This window comes from Musa acuminata, chromosome BXJ3-2, assembly GCF_036884655.1.
Source record: "Musa acuminata AAA Group cultivar baxijiao chromosome BXJ3-2, Cavendish_Baxijiao_AAA, whole genome shotgun sequence".
Lineage (NCBI taxonomy): Eukaryota > Viridiplantae > Streptophyta > Magnoliopsida > Zingiberales > Musaceae > Musa > Musa acuminata.
The window spans coordinates 20,746,171-20,768,431 of NC_088350.1; the positions used below are offsets into that span (position 1 = coordinate 20,746,171).

The window sequence follows — 22,261 nt, forward strand, 5'->3', positions numbered from 1 at the left end:
TGACACAGTAGTTTACTGTCTACTAAGACATTTTAACTCAACAAAACGGTAATAAAGCATGTCTAAAGTTAAAATAAGTTACCTTTGAATAGATCATTAATCTTCCTCAGTTTGAGTTGTGTTACTCAATATTTACTCTCATGATCATTATTATTTTTTATCTAGATCTAAGATTTACTCCTAATTGCTTTTTTAGTAGGGTTATGCTAAATTAATAAAAACCATCACTACTCCTTAGAATTTCAATAAATTTTACATATACTATCAAAAGAATTAAGAGAATGAGTCTTTATTTCATGACAAGCCTACTAAATTATCAAGATTCCAATATGATAAGCCTACTAAAATAGCATATATATTGACCGATTCTATATTTTGAGACTAAATATTTCTAATTCAAAATAAACAACCCACGTGACATTGAATTTAAATTATGCAAGGATAAAGTTTATTCTTGTTAAATAGATGTATATTGATTCTCTTTAGATTCTATACTATAATATTTTTAAATTCTTTTTATAATAATTAAGTGATAAATAATTTATTGAAATATTTACCGATTATATTATTAGTCAAAAGCGATGAAATGATTAATAATAATAATATATAAAGAGTAAAAAAGAGAAAAAAAATTAATAGAAATATAAAATAAAAAAATAAATATCATTAAGTTTACTAAACATATGAATTTTTATTTATCAGCAAAAAAATTATATGATATATCCTAAATAATTACATTTATGAGCTTTGTTGTTGTTAAAGGACTGAATTAAGTAACGAGATGTAATTAATACGTTGTCAGGGTTAAGTAAAGAGATGTAATTAATAGAACATAATCACGTCATAACTTTGTACCTTCTTTCCACGGTGATCTCAAATGCGAATCTTAAAGACTAAGACGCAATAGACAACGACCCACTTGTAAAATAGAAGAAGGAGAAGTTTGTGTGGGTCTGTGGAGAAGACTTGAGAGGAGCTGAGTGGAGACTTGGACGGCCCAGTTTGGTTTTGACCATTTCTCTCTCTCTCTCAGTGCTGCGGTAGACTGTGTGGTCTCCTCTCTCTAGTCTTTTTGCTACCTCGTGCTGCCGTGGGAAGCATAAAGCTGGATTTTGATCGACCGCACCATCAATCAATCGATCGATCAATCGCTTAGCCATTTTATTCTGCCCCAAAGGTCCGGCCTTTTTCTTTCCCTTGCTAGTTTTCTCGTGTTTGGCTACTGTAGGTTTCTCGAAGAATCTCAATCTTGTTTTCGTTTTCTGCCGGTTTTGGGTTTTGGATTCGGAGTTCTACTCGTTATGGCGTCGGACTTGGCTTTAGATTTTAAATCCAGATGTTTTCCCCCTTTTGTTTAGGTGTTACGCTGCTAGATCGACTCGGAGCTGCGGTGGCGATCCCTGTGGAATTTGCTTCTGGCGTCGTTTCTTTGAAAGATTGTCCGCGAAGAATTTGTGCATGCGAAAGGAGAAGAAGGATTGTGATTGGTTAGACGCTTAGTACAATGGGCGGGCTTTGCTCGAAACGATCTGCTGTAGATAAATCGCCCAGCGAGAGTACCCTCGATTCCAATGGGCTCAGGGATCAACCGATGCCGAATCAATCCCGTAGTAAGATGAAAGGGGCTTTGGCTTATTCGATAGCAGGAGAAACTATGGAGAAGCGGCTGCAAGAACAGACCGTTTCCGTTACGGAGGGGATGAGTGTGCCCGCTGAAGACTTACATGCTGCTTCTGCAGAGGCCACGGAACCACAGTTATCGAGGGCTTTCTCACAAAAGTCCAGGTCAACCATGTCAAAGCCCTCCGACCCTGGGCAGTCTGGGACTACTAAGGCAAGTGTATCTAGTGATAGTTTCCTTTTGTACAATTGGATGGTAAGGAGTGGCAGTAGAACAAGTTATATTTGTTTGGTTGCCACCACTAGTAGTGTAGAAGATCATGGTCACTGGGAAGATGAAATGGCTTTCTATGGCATGTCTCCTTTGAATTATTTGAATTTAATAGACTATATATAAAACTGAGTAAGTGGGTGGTGGTGCACAGTTGAAATGAATCAGTGGAAGCAAGTTATGAATGTTGTTGAGTTCTTCATCCATCGTATTTCTGCTGAGACAATGTTTTCTAACATTCTATGTAATGAATATATTGTTGAATTTGATGCTTTAGATGTTCCGGTAATTGCAGAATCGTTACAATGATTGTGTAACATATTGCTACCAACCAAAATGAGTCACGGAGGCCTGATAGTCAATATGAAATTTGCTCTTGCCTCATCCATTGCTGGTAAAGGGCCATTCTTAGAACCAGGGTTTGTCATTTCGGGTACCAGATTTGTCTTGGAGATTTGTCGGGTCGGTACATACCAGTTTGTATTGATGTATTGACGCACGGTACGTTGGGGTGTGCCGATGGAGATTCGGATGATTGACATCTTGGTCGCTAGTTGTACCGGTCCATATCACCCGTACCATACCGACTCGGGCTATACAACAAACGTTGCAAAGAACACAAACTTGTGATGCAAGTGTTTTTTTTTTTCAATTATAGAATAAAATCGTACAAAATTATATAGGCTCTCAAATGGAAGAAAACTTGATCAATCATAACAAAGAAGTGACATAACTAATTTGCTTTCTGAATTCTGATTGGGGATCTCTTGTTTGGACTCAGCTTATGCATTTTTCTTTTTTTTTTCTCATCTATACATTTGACCATCATAATTTCCCGTTCATATTGCTGAGTTGTGCTTCATAGTTGCTACTTCACCTTTAGTTTTTAATTTATAAATTTAACTGTTCTTTTTAAACAAGTTTCGTAATTTGTGCTGGCTTTGGTCAAATTTTTTTAATGGAGGTAAAATCATTGTGTATTCTGTAAGAAATAATGTTGCCATAAACATGTCATCTCAGCTGGCACGACTAAATTTTTTCCTTCATTTAAGCAATACACATTTTGCTGAGTTTGATCAAGTTAAATTGTTGTTATGGAACACACGTTCCTTTCTAATGTCTTCCAGATTCATCTAGAAACAACAGAACAAAATGTGATATAGATTCTTGCTTGTTCTAGTTATATGCATAAGAAGACTTGCTTTCTGTCACCTATTGTTGCATATTCTGATTCATTGAACGTTGACTTATTAGATGTGAACTAGGCAAATTAATTATAATTTGTTGTATAGCAGGTTTCAGAAGTGAGCTCAGTTTTGGGCAAGGCAGGTAGTGTTGGGTTTGGCAAAGCTGTGGAGGTATTGGATACACTCGGTAGTACCATGACGAATTTGCACCTGAATAGTAGTTTTGTATCAGGAGTTTCAACAAAGGGAAACAAAATATCTATATTATCTTTTGAAGTTGCCAATACCGTTGTTAAAGGTTTTAATCTAATGCAATCACTTTCAAAGGAGAACATAAAGTATTTGAAGCAAGTGGTACTTCGATCAGAAGGTGTACAATATTTAATATCCAAAGACATGGATGAGTTGCTGAGGGTTGCTGCTGCTGACAAAAGGTCCATAATCTCAAACTTTCTCATTCAATTGATTCAGTCAAATGCTAAAAAAATTGTACAATTTTGATATTTATGATGTTTTAGTCTGTTCAACAAGTAAACTATCAGAAAATATGATAGCCTTGGTCAATTAAAAGATTGCTTTTATCAATAAAGGTGTGTTAGCTTTTGATGTCAATTCAACAGGGAAGAGCTGAAAGTATTTTCCAAAGAGGTTGTTCGCTTTGGAAATCGTTGTAAAGATCCTCAATGGCACAACTTGGAACGCTATTTTGACAAGTAAAATTCCAACCTTTGTTCTATTGGATTACCCGAATGTATTTTGCTTCTGACAGAATTCATAGATCTTATGTTTATTTACACTAGACTAGCATCAGAACTTACCCATCAAAAACAGTTGAAAAAAATAGCTGAAACTGCAATGGAGCAGCTCATGACATTGGCTCATTATACAGCTGTGAGTATCTCTACCTTACCTTTAATGGTTGATTGTTGTCAAAATGGTCTTACTTCTTTTCCATTAGCATAATCTGCTAGTTGCCTATGGTTCTCAGATATGAAAATTAGCTTTGTCAAATACCATGCATATGTTTGGCGGATGGTACATGCTTATGGTTGCTTTTGATCTCTGTGGACATGCTTGAGATGAATTTTATTTGTGGGGGACTTGCATATTTACTGGAAGTATTTGCTGAGAACTGTAGTGAATTACTGAAACATGATTGCCAACATCATGAGCAGATTTGCTTTTACATTTTCCTTGTTTATAAAATGAAGGCATCAGTCATGTGTTGTTCTCTTAAAGAGATATTTCTCTTGGAGTTGATTTTCTGCCACCAAATTTCTAAGACCATAGATGCAACCTGAAACGATGGTTCTGTGCTTCTCAGTAAATTTCAATTGTATTCGATAAAGATTGTCATGCAGAGGGTTTCGGAGCATACCGTCTTTGTTCAGTCATTGGTTTGGAGTCTCTTGTGGTGCTGAGGCATGGCTACACACTCTTGGCAATGTGAATGGCGGTATAGCGGCGGTTGACTTATGCACCATTCCATGCAAAGATTGATATAGTACTGAAATATGACACTTTTTGATCTTCCAACAAAATGATCTTTGTTATTATCAAATTTTTTAATCATTTTTGTTTAGTCATTGAACTCAATGGTTTACACTCAAAAGGAAATACAAACATAGAGAAATTGTCATTTTATCGCCATAACAGCAGTGCTATTCTGGCCTTAGAGGAATTAGTATTGTATGGGATTCACACATAATCTGTTTAATTTTACTTATGTTTACTTGTCGTCTGATTGAATAATGCATTTTAGATGTTCGAGTTCCTTTTGACAATCAATATTGATATGTTAACATTTTGATTACTGAAATATTTGCGAGAGTTGCTTAATAGGTGAGCTATCTTATATCAAAACAATACAATTCATGATGCCCTTTCAATGAGAGGTTTAAATAATAGAATAAATGGAGTGAATTATGGTGAAGAACCAGTTGTGGTAGGGAAGAAAGAGACTGGGAATGGGACAGAACCACTCAACATTAAGGAAGAAGATAGTAATTAAAGTCACTGGCCTAAGTAGAAACTTGAAGGTTTCATTGAAATATCTTGTTTTTCATCACTGCTCTTTTCCTAACAAAAAGATCATAGAGAGAGAAACAGGATATTACAATTAAAATTTATGTATCTGAATTTTCTGCATTCAGTAGGTCACATCAAAATCACCTTATATCATGGCTGATATGAAATCTGCATCTTTTCTGTGAAGCACATAACTAATTGGAATCTTATCAAACATGGGCTGTGGAATGACTTGTTCTGCAAGTCAGAAGCTTGCCTTTAGCCCTGCATATGGCCAGCAACAGTTGAGTCCATATATATACAGCTTAAAATATGTCACAACCCTCCAGTAGAAACCAATTCTGCTACAGGATGGAGGTTATTTTGTTCTACCGTTTCCCAGATCAAGACTCTTGAAGTGTATGGTAGTTCCCTGTTATTCACTCATAGGAAGTACTTGACCATGGATTACTTCCTAGTCGAGGAATCCATTTGAAAAGATATGCTCAATCTTTATTTCAGACCAACGTAATGAAAGTAAGGGAACAACTGATTAATGCTTACCTTCCAAACTTGGACTCTTTGGCACTTAATATTGAACTAAAATTCAACTAGGTCTTACTCAACATTTTTAAGTAAATACTAAAAGGTTTTGATTTAAGTTAGACTCAAGTCTGAATCAAATAAACTTTAACTGGACTCATATTCAGAATAACCTAACAGCTCATAATCAACATTAATTTCTGCATATCTTACTAAAAATAACTCCAAAATTATTAAAAAAAATAGAAAAATGATTCATAATTAAACTTTAAAATACCCATAAATTAAATCTTAAGGTGCAGAAAAAAAGAAAAAAAAAGTGTTTCTTAACTTGTTCAGCAGCTTCATTTTCTGGTGAATTTGGTTATTGCCCATATGGGGTTTGTGCTTGATTCTTGAAAATTTTCTTGGTAATATAATTTGTATTTCTGTTTTATGTTTCTATAGGAACTATACCATGAGTTGCATGCCTTGGATAAATTTGAGCAAGATTATAAGAGAAAACATCAAGAAGATAATAGTGCAAACGGAGTACAAAGAGGTTAGCTGCTCTTCTAGATTATTTGTATGTGGCTGTGATTTACAATATAGGTTATCATATTCCCATTTATCTTTTTGTTATCAGAATGATATTTTGCTTGGAGGAACCGGAAGTTGTTCCGATAACTGTCCCTATCCTGTTCTTCTAATGTTTTGAACAAGCATTAACCATTTCGAGAGTGTTGGACTATTCCTTGAAAATGGAAAAACAAAACCTGTCTTTATTGCTTCTGATTTACATTAGCTATCTTTACTGGATACCTTTTGTTCGAATTCCTGAATGTGATATCAGAGTTATTAAATGCTATATTACTCGAGAGTTATTTGTTTATCAAATTAGTTTAGATATTGTGTAAGCCCTTATCTAGATTCATCAATCTAAGTTCATAGTCTAATGATACATCTGAATTCTTTGTGTAGAATAGAGCTAAGTTCGCAATCAATCTTATTACTTGACACTCTTTCCAACTGAATGATCTCCTTCATGCTTGGTTTCTTTCATAATAATGAATGTAATGATTTTTTTTTAAAACAGGATCTGTAATTGTCAATCTACCTGTTTTGTCAGCTCAAATTAGCTATATAATTTTATATGTGCAATGAATATGTATTGTAACTCATTAATTGTGTTGAATTGATTGCTCAGTCTGAAAGCTTGTTCGTCCAGTACAAATGCCCTTGAATGGGTAATAAATAATAACACATTAAGTGAAACTTTCCTTTACAAATTAACTACACTAGATCCCCTCTTTAGAAATTGTGCATCACTTTAGTGACTGTTACCTTAACTGGTCTGTCCTCAATTCTTATTGATACTTTGTTCTACTATTTACTTGCCATCAAAATTTTCTACCTTTGCTTCGAAACCACTTGTTTCCCTAATATACTTTCTACTGACCAGTGAAAGGTCTATCAACAATTTGCATGATTGGCATTGATATTAGTATCGTGATAGACTAAGGAGCAAGGACTATGTGATTGATGTCAGCATGATTGGCTAGGTCGGATCAGTGAGATTGGAATTGGACAAGAAAATATTTAAAAATAAAAAACTAAAGTACAAAATAACAAAATATTTTTTTTCAAAGGATAAGTAATGAAGGCAGGATTCAAGCCTAAGATTTTGCAATAAATTTTCAAAGTCTTTACCAGCCAAATAATAGAATATTAAAGTCTTTACCAGCCAAATAATAAAGCAATAAATTTTGCAATAACTAACACATTCAAATAATAAAATATTAATTTTTTTAAAAAATAAAAATATTATGTATTATAAAATTCTTTTATGATCATACTTCATGCAAGACAACAACGAGAAATTTTTGAAGTCCCAACCATTTGGGGATTGATAACAACAATGATATGAGGAGTAACAACTATTAATTTGATCACACCCTTATGCCCGCATTAAGACTGCAAAATCTACTTGATGTGAAATTGAAGTAGGTGAGTGGCATTGTTTTCTATAAGAATTTCTCATTTTATTATTATTATATACACTGGCTTGTATTTGTGCTGATCTTTACCGGAAATACACCTATGTGAATTGAAAGATGGTTTCTCTCATAGGTGTGGTTATTTATTATTTATTTGATAAATACCATCTTCAATTAAGTATTTTATTGATTTTTAGGTGATAATCTCCAAAACCCAAGGCAAGATTTGAAGAGCCAAAGAAAGCATGTAAAGTCCTTGAAGAAAAGATCACTCTGGTCCAAGAATTTGGAAGAGGTAGGTCCACATTGTTGCTTCAAGATTGTCTTATATAATGGTCAGCAGATATTGTAACTGCATATTGGTATACCATGTTGTTTGACCATAATGGCACTTCTATAGCATGCCTTTTATCTCTCTATTGTAGGTGTTGGAGAAGCTTTTAGATATTGTCCACTTCTTACACTTGCAGATTCAGGATGCCTTTGGAACTGCTGGTACTTGAACCTAAACTTGTCTCAGTTTACTTTTGCTTCTTCATTGGCTTTGATATCAATAAACATGTGATTTGTTGGTATATAACTTCTTTTGGGAATTAATCACTCTCTTCGGTACTCGATATCTTACATCTGTTATCTACAGGTCTGTTAGGTTTATTATATTTAGTTCAGTTACAGTTTGTTATGTCTATTTTGTCATAATGGGCTTACTAAGATTTAGTGCAAATATTGGTATGTGCAAGGATTGAAATTTCGTACTGTACTAGTGTACCAAGCTTTGCGGTATGCCAGGGTGTACCGAGCGGTACACTAAAAAAAATATAAAAATTAATTTTAGTACCAAGCGGTATTAAATATATAAAAATATATAAAAATCGCAGCAATATAAAATGACCATTAAGGGCACATTTGTGTGCTTCTCGTCGGCCTTTATATATTGGGCCGAACCCTATTTGCAGAAGAGGGAGCGAAGAGCTGCGGCGTCGAGGGAATGATGGCAACGGGCACCACAACGAAGGAGCAAAGAAACAAGAAGAAGAAGACGAAGGATAAGTGGGAGCAACCAATGGTCGCACTCGTGGAGGACGCTGAACAAGGACGAGAAGAAAACTCGTCGCAGCGAGATGCCGAGGAACAGGTGGAGGAGGAGGAGGAGGCGGCGTTGGGTGGCGGCAAGTCATATGATCCCAACAAGGTGGTGGTGAGCGGGATGCCCTACTCAGCACTTGAGCAGCAGATTAGAGACTTGTTCAGGGGCATCGGCCTTGTCGTCCAAGCACTCCTGCTTCCCCGATGTCGGACTGGGATCGAGAAAGGGCGTGGAAAATAAGTTTGCGCCGAGGTTCGACGAGCTCGGGTTTATCGAGACGCCGATGACGGTGCATCAGTGACTCTGCGGTACTCTTTCTCGACGCTTCTCCCTCTTTCTCAATTCTTCTTTCTCTTCTTCCTCGCCTTGCCTCACCTTAGCTAGGTTAATACCGCCCGGTAGCGGGCGATCCGCGTGTCGGTCAGCTGGCGGACCAGTACATACCACTCGTACCGAGTGGTACGGAACGATATTAAAAACCCAAGGTATGTGTACCAGGATACCTTGTCGACACATTCTATAGAAAGTACATTGAGAACATAAAGATAAAACATGTCATAATCGACAAAAAGCAACAAAAGAGGGTTGTTCTATCACGAACTTAGTTGGTTTTACGTAAGTCGTGGAGCACCCCTGTGTGTCCGTCTACAAATGGTCAACGTCCCCAACACCTCTTATGGTCCTTTTAAGGCCCTGCAAAAGAGAAGACAGGTTAGAGGAAGCGTTTAACTCGGGATCTCACGAGCAGGCATTTCAGCAAACACTTGATAGACAATGCAAATTACAAACATAGATTTCACAAGCTCTGAACGGCCGCGCGACAAAGGATCCAAGGTGGTCTACTGCAACCAAAAGTCCCCACAAGTGCTCACAAGGCACTATTGTGGAACAAGGCAGCGAACTAGCCCTAAACACTACCCCAAAAGGCTCATTTAGACATTTGTCACATGGGTAGCTCTAAGGTGCTGTGTTGGTTGATACTTAGCACCACTCTATGGAGCTAGAAAGCCTCCAAAATGGCTGCCTAGATGTTCTGTTTTTGGGTAGTTTTGCCTCTATACGATGACTGTACACAACCTACATTTACAGGACTAAGACAGTCACAAAAGCCAACTCAAATAGGGTTGCCAAGCCTATTGCAAGCTCTTTACATGTTGTGCAAAGCATGAACAAAACTGAAACACACAAACATTACATCGAACACCCTTTATACAGATTTGTTTGTGATATTCTCCCCCACTTATTCCTTCGATGTCCTTGTCGAAGCCTTTGCAGACGCTATATCTCCTCGCCTTTGCTGAATCTTCAATCTTCTTCTCTAGTTGCAACGTGTCTCTTGGCTCTTAGTTGCTCTTCATCGCTGTTATTGAGTAGTCAAACTTTGATTCGCCAACGTTGCTTTAACTTGCCAATGACTCTGACTCTGGTGTGGGGTCGGTCGAGTTGTGCTGATTTTTTCTAGTTCCTACGGATCCATTAGATGAAGGAGAAGACATTTCTTGTTATGCGCCAATCTCTCAAATGTCTCGCGTCTCTTGAACTGGTTGGATGCCTGTTAGAGCTTTAACAAGCATCGTCTCGTAGACTAAAGTTTTTGAGGTCTTTCCTTCGCAAAATTTGTCTATCAATTTTTCTTCTACTTAGTTGTTGCTTCCAAATAGGTTCGCATTACTTCCGCTTTTGATTGATATTTAATTATGAAATGAAGTAAATAATCTACTTTCGGTAGAGCCAATTACTATTGGTGAGGATTTGACAACTGTTATCTACCACTAAGTCTCTTTAAAGGGTCTTTGAACATGTGCAAGGCTCCTCTACTGGGTAAATAAGAGAAGGTACTCAGTTTCGCTCATTCTCTTAAGAGTTGAGAAGACAATGACTACTTAGCTTCGCCCGTCTCGTCGAGGGTTGTACTTCATGCATCAAGCTAGTTACTAGCTTTCGCTTGCTCTGTTGACACTTTTGAAGCACCCGAAGTGTTTGTACTCTTTGCGTTGAGTTAGTTAGCTATTGTAATTCGCTTCATTACCATTGAACTTTTGGAATGTAAGAAGTTTTGCCCAAAAAAAGAAAAACTTCTCCCCGAGTTGGAGTAAGTCTTCGATAGTTTTGGTCGCCTCTAGGGTTGTACCTTCTTCTCTATCATTTCTACTGCCTACTCCTCCGAGTAGAAAAGGTACAGCACCTTGTATTGTCTACTCTGTTCCTTGGTCGAGCACTCCTGCATCAGCTCGAAGTCCCTCACTTTCAGCTATCTTGTTGAGAAGCCCATCGACACCGGTACTTGGAGTTTGCATTTGCATTCTCTACCTCCTCGGCCCCCTTGGAGTTTGCGTTTGCATTTGCATTTGCATTCCTCCCTCAAAGAGAGGAAGGAATCAATGAGTCTTGCCTCTGTGGTACCATGGTATTGCCATGCCCATGGCCCTACTATCTGTTGTCTCACGTTTACATCCCTTTCTTCGCAATCAGTAGATCCACCTCAACGGCACTATGACACTCTTCCGAGTTCACCTCCATCCTAATCAACGCTTGGTTTTGGATAGCTAAGTCCGTCTGGACTTATTGTCGCTTCTTTCGATTGTGTTCGCTCCTTTGGTAATCGACCTTTGTCCACTCGCTCTCGTGTCACACACAGACGAAGTGCAGCTCAATGACAGTCTGTCGCTCAGCCGCTCTTGAAGTTCACTGACTTTACTGAAATTAGTTCGCTATTGTTTGGATCATGGACCCTTATCCCTAGCATAATCTCTACTACACATAACATTCTTTACGGCAGCTCGAATGATAGTACTGTGACATATTCTTCAAGAGTACCCACCTTTATATCATTTTTCCCCGTGTCAAGGCATTCTAACCCCTACTTTGCCTTCGCAAATTGAGTCGCCTTAGTCCCTCCATCAATTGCTTCATCGAGATAAGGTGAATGTGCCTTGAAGCTCCCTTCGACTTCGTCACCATGTAAGATGAGTTCGCTCCATTAGAATGAGGGACTCATGGAACTACATAATCTTGCTCTTGTCTTTGCAAGAGTTCATGTCCTTGACCTTTTGTCCAAGGAAAGCTTCGTGTCTCCGTTCCATGTTTCATCTTCTATGTTGACTCCCTTCATGCGGCTTGGGCACTTCACCAAGTTTCACCCAAGTTGCTTTGCTTTTTGGTTTGCATTGAGTTGATTGTAGCCCTCGCGCTCACCATTCCACAGGTTAGCCCTTTGTGGAGTTTGATCTTCACATCGACTCTAAGCGTGCCTTTGTTTAGTGTTGCCTACGGTCGTTCTCCCACTTGATCTCGTAATGCTTCCACCAATACATTACCTTGTGCGAGTGATACCGATGTGATGCAGAATGGGAGGGGTGTAATAGAATAGAATTTGAAAGAAAACCGATAGTATAGTTTGTCGAATAGAAAGGAGCGAACTAACGAAGCAACTTTGATAAAAACGAAAAGGAGCTCACCACCAAGTTTAAAATCACAATGGGATACAGAAAGTTCACCACCCAACGGAAATTAAACAAGGATACATAACTAGAAAATAAAAAACTCACCACTCAAGGACGCATCCAAGAGACACAGAGTTTATGGGAGTACTCCAAGAGAGCTTCTGCCAAAATATCATCAGTTTTTAAAATCCTTTCTAAGCCCTAAACACCAACATAAGTACTAGTGCATGAAACAACCCTTCATGCATAGGGAATTTCGAAATTAAGTGTTTACAGCTACTAACCAACTTTTTTAATGCATTCCTTGGTCATGAAGAAATGTTCACAGCTACTAACAAACTCCTTTAATGCATTCTTTGGTCATGAAGAAAAGCACATTGAAACAACTTTAACTTTGTGCAGGGAATATGTTGATGTGCTGTCATATTTGAGTGGGCTGAGTTGAAGATTATAAGACATCATTGTTGGCTGAAAAAAATACCATATCATAATCAAGGTTTATATGATCAGATTGTAGTAAATTAGAGACTCCCGTGTCAGCGAGATCATATGATGACTCCTTGTCATTCGCTCGGTTATCGAGCTTTATGGAGCTATTGTCTTGAGGTACCCCCTCAACATGTGTAGTCCATTGCAAATGATTCTCCTTCTGGAGAACAAAGACTTATCTTTCCTGGATATCTGTCCCGTTAAAACAACTTTCCTATTTGCATCCTTCCCTTTAGAAGTTTTGGAAACCATCATCCCTTAGACTACTTTGCCTTGCTAAACAAATCATGTATTATTCCGCCACCGTAAACTCACTTGCTAGATTGTGACTCTGCGAATACAACCCCCATTGCACCCTTTTAAGGCCTAGCAACATGCTGAACCTATTGCATGTTTCAGGCTCCTATAGACGTATCATTCCCATGTCGAAAAGAAAGTTTTCATGCTCTATGTCGCTTAGGTTTGGTTATCTTAGGATGGCCATGAATAGTCCATCGTTCGCATACAAGCTCTTATATGGGCATTAGTGCTTTCGTAAAACTTCGGATGATTCAAAAATTTCGTTCGATAAAGCTTGTATCGGAAAGCGTTTAAACTAAGAGAGCAAGTGAGAGTAATAAGCAAGTAAATCAATAAGTAATAGTAATGAAAAGCATGAAGGAAATGCAAATCGAGTTTATAGTGGTTCGGTCGTCATGACCTACGTCCACTCCCGATTCTTCTTCACTCAAGGCCATCGGCTTTCACTATCAATCTTCTTTCAACGGATGACGATCAACTATCCTCTTACAACTCTTTCTCCTTTTAACAGGATCAGGAGAGAACCTTTACATCTCTCTTTTACTCTAGACCTTACTCCTCCCTTTAGAAGACTTTCTAAACCTAGGAGGAAGAGACTCTATACTTCAAGAGAGTTTACACCTTTTTTCTCAAGTATATTTCCCCCCTTACTACTCAGTTTCTTCTATATACCGAGAGTTTCTTCTATATACCGAGCAGGGATGAGTCGGGTATTTATAGGCCCCAAATGGATTTAAATTTGGAGCCAAAACGGTCTCATCCTGGGTTTTCAGGGTACTGGCGGTACCATCGTTAGTACTGGGCAGTACCATCGCCTACCAGTTTGATATTGGGCGGTACCATTGCTTAACACATTGACACTGGGCGGTACCATCGCCCAGTCTAGCGTTACCACCACCTGATAGCCTTAGAGACTGGGCTTTTGACTTTTCTAGCTCATAGGCGGTTCCACCACCAGTTTGGCGGTGCCACCGCTTGACCAAACTTTTGGGTCACTAAATGGGCCTCCCAATGAGCCCAAATCAATTTTAATTTAGGCCCAATTGACTCCTAATTGAGTTAGCATGATTACACCAAAAACTAACTCAATTAACCTCCTAAACTACTTCAATCTAGACAAATGATTATAAAGCATGAATCCTTTGTCCGGTATGTCATTGGTTCATTCGGCCTTTGTTCGACCCTTTAGCGCATCGTCTCTCCTTCGGCGTATTGCTTAATCGGTATATTGACCTCCCGCAACATCCGATCTTCTTGGCACAATGTCCGATCCTTCTAGCCCAATGCCTGAACTCATGACACGAAATCCTTCTATCGGCACGTCGACCAGTCCTTCGGCCCGACGTCCAATCTTTTGACATGTTTTACTCTGGCCCAACTTCTGATTCTTCCTGCTACAATCAATTTGCCTTTGCATGATCGAAGATAGTCTTGCGTTACTCAAACGCTGATTAGATCATAACTTCATCAATTGATTTCATCATCAAAATCCGAGATTCAACAATCTCCCTCTTTTTTATGATAGAGTTTCACTAAACTCCTATCTATATGCCATAATTTCAATCATGAATCATATGCAATACATCATATTAACATAATCATTACTTACATCATAAGTTAGAAGTATTGCATGCATAATTCCAAATCATCATATATAATTTCAAAATATAAAAGTACATCATACCATGCATGATTCAAATTTTAAACTATCATCATAACTTCCCCCCCTTTGTCATCAACGAAAGGAGAAGTACAACCTAGTACAACTAGCAAGTTTTTGAAACATATAAGCTAACAATTCTTGAGATGTTTAAGCTAGCAATTTTTGCTTATCTTTTGAGATGTGCAAGATAGCAATTTTCTGTTTCTTTGAAATGTGCAACCTAGTAATTTTTGTTTCCTTTTGCAATGTGCAAGCTAATAATTTTGCTTCCTTTTGTAATGTGCAAGCTAGCAATTTTTGTTTTCTTTGTGATGTACAAGCTAGCAAGACTTTATCCCCCTTTGTCATTGACAAAAGGAAAGGAATAATACAATATTATAAATATTTTTCTTTTACATCAATTTTTAAACATGACATAAGGTATACAACCATAAATACAAAAGAATTGTACATATGAAAATCTAGCAAAAAGAAATATTAGAAGATCAAATAATAGGCAATCTTCAAAGGAAATCTGAAGTCATGAATTTCGAGAAATCAAAAGAAAAATCATGATTCATAAATAATCTCTTTAGCAAGAAAAAGTATAGGAGATAAAAGATCTTGATTCATATAGAATAAATCTCAAATTATAATTCCGAGAAATCAAAAGAGAAATCATGATTTGGATAAAACTCATTCAAATTCAAATCATCAAATCATCAAAATCACTTTCATAGTTCAAAAGATTCAAAATAACATACATAGATTCATCACTCACTAAAGATCTCTAGTTGAAAAGAAAAATCGAAAAGTTTTAAAGAAATTTTCAACAAAAATGCATTCCCTTTTTTTTTTTTTCAATTTATGTGATTGATTTCTTACAAGCATGCCTTAGCATTGCATCATTGTTTGAAACGAAAAATAAGTTTCATTACAATCATCAAGATCAATAGTATAACACATTAAAACATTTTTAATAAAAAATTTGATTTGTTAATAATCATTTTAATTCCAATGATTTTGTTATTATTTGTTGTAGTAATACATTTTTCTTCTTAAGTGAATCTAACTCTTCATACTTAGTACAAGGAGTTAACTACAATTGTCATGCTCATTTTTAAAATTTTTCAAAATCACTAAAAAGAGAAGCATGATCCTTTTTTTTGTTTTGCATTTTATATTTCTTACTAACTAATTTAAAAACAACTCATGAAATGCATCAAGTAATTTCATAGTAAGGTAAAGAGGTTTCGGTTGAGTCACTTACCTCGTTGTCGAAAGCCACCAAGACGTAGTTCACCTCCTTGCCTTCATTGGTTTTCTCCTCGTCTTCGGATGCATTCGATTCGTCCCAAGTCGTCTTGAGTGCTTTCTTCTTCTTTTAATGTGAAAGCATATTCTTCTTCGGTTGTGGACATTCGCTTTTGAAGTGCCCTGGTCGATTGCATTCATAGCAAGTTATTTTATCTTTTTTAAGTTTGTTTTTATTCTTAGATTCTTGTTTTATAAAATTTTAAAATTTTCTTATGAGAAATTCAAAGTCATCATCATTATCATCATCATCACTTGAGTTTTCTCCCAAGTGGTCTTCTTTGGTTCTAAGTGTCAAATCCTTCCTGTTCTTTGGAAGGTTGTTCTCATGTTTGTCATGTGTCATACAAGTCATTGCATAGGTCATTAAAGACCCGATAAGTTCTTTAAGAGAAAAATTGTTCAAATCCTTTGCTTCTTGTATTGCCATCACTTTCGGATCCCAGCTCTTTGGAAGGGATCTTAGAATCTTGTTTACAAGTTCAAGATTAAAAAAACATTTGCCAAGAGCTTTCAAACCATTGACGACATTTGTAAAACGAGTGTATATATCTCCAATGGTTTCGCTTGGTTTCATTCGAAACAATTCAAAACTATGCATCAAAAGATTAATTATAGATTCTTTAACTCTATTCGTATCTTCATAAGTTACTTCTAGTGTGTGTCAAATCTCATGTGTAGTTTCGCATAAAGAAATACGATTAAACTCATTTTTGTTTAAAGCGCAAAATAAAGCATTCATAGCTTTCGCATTTAAAGAAAATAATTTTTTCTCAAAATCATTCCATTCATTTATAGGTTTAGAAGGGGTTTGAAAACCAAGTTCAACAATATTCTATAAATTGAAATCCATAGAAAGCAAGAAAACTCTCATACGTGTTTTCCAATATGTGTAGTCCATCCCATTGAACATAAGAGGACGAGTGAAAGAGTGACCCTTTAGATTGCCAAAAAATATCATTTAGTCTCTCTTGGGTGTTAAACTAACGGAGAGAAGCTTAGCTCTTATACCAATTGTTAGGACCGTTTCGGCACTAAAAGGGAGGGGGGGGAGGTGAATTAGTGCTTTCGTAAAACTTCCGACGATTCGAAAATTTCATTCGATAAAGCTCGTTTTGAAAAACGTTTAAACTTAGAGAGCAAGTGAGAGTAATAAGAAAGTAAATCAATAAGTAATGGTAATGAAAAGCATGAAGAAAATGCAAACCGAGTTTATAGTGGTTCGGTCCCGATTCCTCTTCACTCGAGACCATCGGCTTTTACTACCGATCTTCTTTCAACGGGCGAAGATTAACTATCCTCTTACAACTCTTTCTCCTTATATCAGACTTAGGAGAGAACCTTTTCATCTCTCTTTTACACTGGACCTCTCTCCTCCCTTTAGAAGACTTTCTAAACCTAGGAGGAAAAGACTCTATGCTTTAAGAGAGTTTATACATTTTTTCTCAAGTATATTTTCCCCCTTACTACTAAATTTCTTCTATATACCGAGCAAGGATGAGTGAGGTATTTATAGGCCCCAAATGGATTCAAATTTGGAGCCAAAACGGTCTTATCCTGGATTTTTAGGGTACTGGCGGTACCATCGCCAGTACTGGGTAGTACCATCGCCTACCAGTCTTATACTGGGCGGTTTCATCACCTAGTCTGGCGATACCACTGCTTGACACATTGACGTTAGGTGGTACCATCGTCTGACAACCTCAGAAACTGGGCTTTTGACTTTTCTAGCTTATAGGTTGTTCCACCACCAGTTTGGCAGTGCCATCGCCTGAGCCAACTTTTGGGTCACTGAATGAGCCTCCTAATGAGCTCAAAGCAATCCCAATTTAGGCTCAATTGATCCCTAATTGAGTTAGCATGATTACACCAAAAACTAACTCAATTAGCCTCCTAAACTACTTTGATCCAGACAAATGATTACAAAGCATGAATAATTTATCCGGCATGTTATTGGTTCATTCGGACTTCGTCCGATCCTTCAGCGCATCGTCCTCTCCTTCGACGTATTGTCTAATCGGCATGTTGACCTCCTGCAATATCCGATCTTCTTAGTGCAATATCCGATCCTTCTGGCCCAACGTCCAATCTTTGACATGTTTTATTTCGGCCCAACTTTTGATTTTTCTTGCTTCAATCAATTTGCCTTTGCATGATTGAAGATAGTCCGGCGTTACTCAAACGTTGATTAGATCATAACTTCATCAATTGATTTCATCATCAAAATCCGAGATTCAACATTTATGAATCTTGACAAGTTGCTTGCACCCTTCTGAAGGTTCTTCAAATGGAACTCCAAGCATGCTTTCCCAAAACAGATTGCCATTTGACCTTAAATTTTCCTTAATCACAATTGCTGCCTCTGTATGGCTCTGGTAAGGTTGTATATCTAACCTTCTTGTGGGTTTGAGTGGCCGAGACCTTATGTGCTGAACTGAACTTTGTTGTCGATGTCCATTATGATGTACATTTAGGTTGAGCTTTAGATTTATTAGTGTAAGCCTCATCTAGATTGAACCTTTGTATTTCAATACACCAATCATTATGTGTCTCATGTCCTAGTACCTTGACATATTTGTGGCTTTACCTGGCTATTCTAATCTACAACTATTTGTTTGCCAACACATGTTTCTCATGTCCCATTTCCATGAAGGAATAATGTATCTTTAATTTACTTTTTATTGATTTAGCAATTAACTTGGTATCTGTTAATAATGCGCCATAGAGGCTTTAATAATTGTATCTGTATGTTTATTTGAGAACCCTTTATTAAATCTTTTGTAAACTATCATTTTAGTATACAAATTTGTTGAAATTGATTCCGTTGCACAATTATTTTTCATTGTTAGCACAAGTACTCTAGATAAAGAGATCATTTGTAGTTGGTGCAAAAATATACAAGGATTCCTACACTGGATCTTTTAGTTTATGTGAGGTTGTTTGCTGTTTACTCATTCTAGCATTTGTTTTTGCTAAGTAAAATTTGAATTTATAAAACTGTAGATACTGATAAACCATCAGAGTTGACTATGAAGAGTCAAAGAAGATTGGGACCTGCTGGCCTTGCGCTACATTATGCAAATATCATTACTCAGATAGACACCCTTGTGAGTCATTTCTTTCTTCTGTCTTCCCATGTCAAAAAAAAAAAAAAGAATTGTTTACAGTTATGGTATCATTTGCTCTTACACATGTGCTTCTTGACATTCTTAGAGACATCAAAATCATTATCATCTTTGAGCTTTTCTGAGAAGAAAATGTTGTTATTTGTTCTGTATAGAATTAACCTAACCCATGTAGGCTAGCATATCTTGAACTTAATTTGTCGTGCCATATCGACATTATTAATGCATTGGTGTGCCAGCACACTGAGAAGCACCCAAAAAAAAAAATTTCTGCAAAAGAAAGAACTTGTCAGGATGCAGCAGTCTTTTGGCTCTCTCCTCTGGCATTCCTCTCCTTTTTCATGGCCCCCAAAATTCAGATGTGGGAATCTGACAGCCTTTAATTCAGGAAGTGAAGCAGCTGCAGATTCCCAAAGCCAATTATAAATCAGATCTAACCCACACCCATTTTTAAGTTAAGTTTGGCCTGATCTGGATGATTTGGTCTAAAAGAATTGTGGCTTAGTTCATCAGAATTCGCTGTCTAAGTTTCCACAATGTATAAAATGCTATTTTGTACTCACTTAAACTTATAATTTGGATTTTGGCAAACTATCTGCCATGCATCATGATCAGCATTTCTTTTATAAAGGTAGAATTGTTTCAAATTTCATATTAAATACAATGAACAAACTTGAGTCATGGACTCTCACTTAGGGAACAATCTGAGCTCTTAGATATATTTGATATAATTTCTGTAAGATATCATTCAAAAAGGGAAAAGAAAACCTAATATGTTAATTCGATGGTTGACCTGTGTTAAGTTTGTGTATACTCTGCCACCACCAGCTCACATATGATTTGACTGACAAAGCACCATATGTGGTACTTGAGATCTGCATCACAATCATCATGGCTGGTGCTGGGGCAGTAAAGAATATGATTAACTATAACCAATTGCTCCTGTTCATAGTGGGAAATTACCTTGACGAAATGATTGTGTATGAATGTAATAAACGTTTAGATGTATTCTTTAAACTATGGTTTATGCTAACCGTTAGCTTTAATCAGGTCTCTCGGTCAAGCTCTGTACCTTCAAATACAAGAGACTCGTTGTACCAAGGATTGCCCCCGACGATGAAAAATGCATTTCGTTGTAGGTTGCAATCATTTCAGATCAAGGAAGAGGTATGCAATTGCGAAAATCTGTCACTCAACCTTGCTAAAAAATACATCACTAGATCGATAATAAGTTGTCTTAAATATGATTTGGTTATATGCTAATATAAATGTGTGTGTGTAAAATTTTGCAGCTTACTGTTCCTCAAATCAAAGCAGAGATGGAAAAATCATTGCGGTGGCTTGTCCCGATAGCCAATAACACAACCAAGTAATTTGGCTACACATCCAGTTCATCCTTTGAACATATGTAAATTTAACCCATGATATATGTTAATACTTCTGTTAACTGTTGCAACTTGTTTAGGGCTCACCATGGTTTTGGTTGGGTTGGAGAGTGGGCAAACATAGGGTAAGAAACCAAAGTGTGATTATTTTAATGCCTGGTTCTGTTTAGCTGATTAGTACTTTATTTTGCACAAGATCTCTGGCTTTGTCGAAATTGGTAACCTAGCTAATTGCATACCTTACATTCAGGTCCGAGGTGAATCGAAATCCAGGTGGTTCGGTGGACTTGATTCGGGTAGAGACACTCTACCATGCAGACAAGGAGAAGACTGAAGCATACATCCTTAACTTATTGCTATGGCTTCACCATCTCATCAGCCGCTTGAAGTCCAGTGGTGGAGGGATCAAATCTCCCATCAAATCCCCAGTTTGTTCTCCCTCACAAGAGGGTTTAACCATAACATCACTGTCTGCGAAACCGAGCCCCCCATCATCCGTGCTCTCTCAAGAAGACGAAGAAATGCTGCAGTACGTGAACTTCAGGAAACTGATCCCAGGGATTAGCAAGAGCCAGGAGTTTGACACAACAAAGTCGAAGTCGGGCAGGCACAACCGGCTGAGCAAGAGCAACAGCCACTCGCCTGCCAGCTGTACCAGGAAAGACTTCTTTGCAGGGGCTAGAAGGCCGTCGTTGCTTCCCGTCATTGACTTTAACATCGACAGGGTAAAAGCGCTGGATATGATCGATCGAGTGGATGATATCAGAAAACCGTGAAGCAGCTACAGAACATGATCCGAGGATTCATCAAGTCCAGCAAAATGATATGAAGAAGAGTGTTCATATGCAAACAGATAACCTCACATGATGGAGCGCTTGTGGATAGAGATGGAGACGGCAAGCATGATCGACTTGTATCATGAAGTTATAATGTTCTGTGTACAAGCCTTTCGGATCTAATAAATATTCTAAATGTTTTGAGATAAAATGTGGCTGTCAAAGGATCTCCACTGTGATGATGAAGGCTATTTTAGTAGCAAATTACAGAGTCAAGGACAGTAATATCATTATATAATATATTTTAATCCTGATATATTTTGTGTGTGTGTGTGTGTGTGTGTGTGGAGGTTTTGAAGGTATTTGTGTTAGAAAAGCCCCAAAGAGCCACTAAATCAATCACAAATTAACTTTCAGGAAAAGCCATGCCAATGGATAGTGCTCTATCAGGCTTTCGTCCATTGCAAAAAGGTTTTTTTCACTCTTACTTCTTGTATGAGCCTGGATTGCGTCTCAATACCAGTGTGGCTGATCATTCTCTCAAACCAGCTACTGAATTGATCATCCCCTTTGGTAAGTTATTAACTCATCGAACCAGCTACTGATCAATTATCAAATTGATCATCGTTTCGGTAAGTTACCACAGGAGAGAGAAAGAGAGAGAGGATGAGGAAGAGCAAATTGATCATCGCCTGGGTAAGATTTGGCTCGAGGGAAAGGGTCCAACGAAGAGAGAGAGAGAGAGAGAGAGAGGCTGAGGAGGAGCAAATTAATCATCGGTAAGATTTGGCTCAAAGGAAAAGGATCCAACGAAGAGAGAGGATGAGGAGGAGCAAATTAATCATCGGTAAGATTTGGCTTAGGTTAAGATGGTAAAATTAAAGCAGACAGACAGAGGAGCGGTCCATATAAATTTTTAATGGAGGATAATTTCGAAATAAAAAATTAATTGTGATGATCCTTTCTTTCTTAATAAATTATCGTTACTTTTTTTTTAACAAATATTATGCCATTTATTGCTTTTGCTTTTCACATAAAAAGGAGTTCGTTATGTACCCACTTCCAACCGTTCGTTTACCGCAGTTTATTGGGCCCC

At 37.4% G+C, this 22,261-nt stretch overlaps 1 protein-coding gene across 1 annotated transcript; it reads left to right on the top strand.

Annotated features, from left to right (window-relative positions):
* Positions 1-975: 975 nt before the first annotated feature.
* Positions 976-21,481, top strand: LOC135631377 (protein PSK SIMULATOR 1-like). Its single transcript, XM_065138996.1, has 13 exons — positions 976-1,177; positions 1,359-1,834; positions 3,187-3,512; positions 3,699-3,791; positions 3,879-3,969; positions 6,076-6,169; positions 7,802-7,899; positions 8,030-8,099; positions 18,883-18,986; positions 20,055-20,171; positions 20,297-20,373; positions 20,470-20,514; positions 20,640-21,481. Exons 2-13 carry the CDS (start codon positions 1,505-1,507, stop codon positions 21,163-21,165), a joined length of 1,971 nt encoding a protein of 656 aa, XP_064995068.1. The 5' UTR covers positions 976-1,177; positions 1,359-1,504; the 3' UTR covers positions 21,166-21,481.
* The last annotated feature ends 780 nt before the right edge of the window (positions 21,482-22,261 follow it).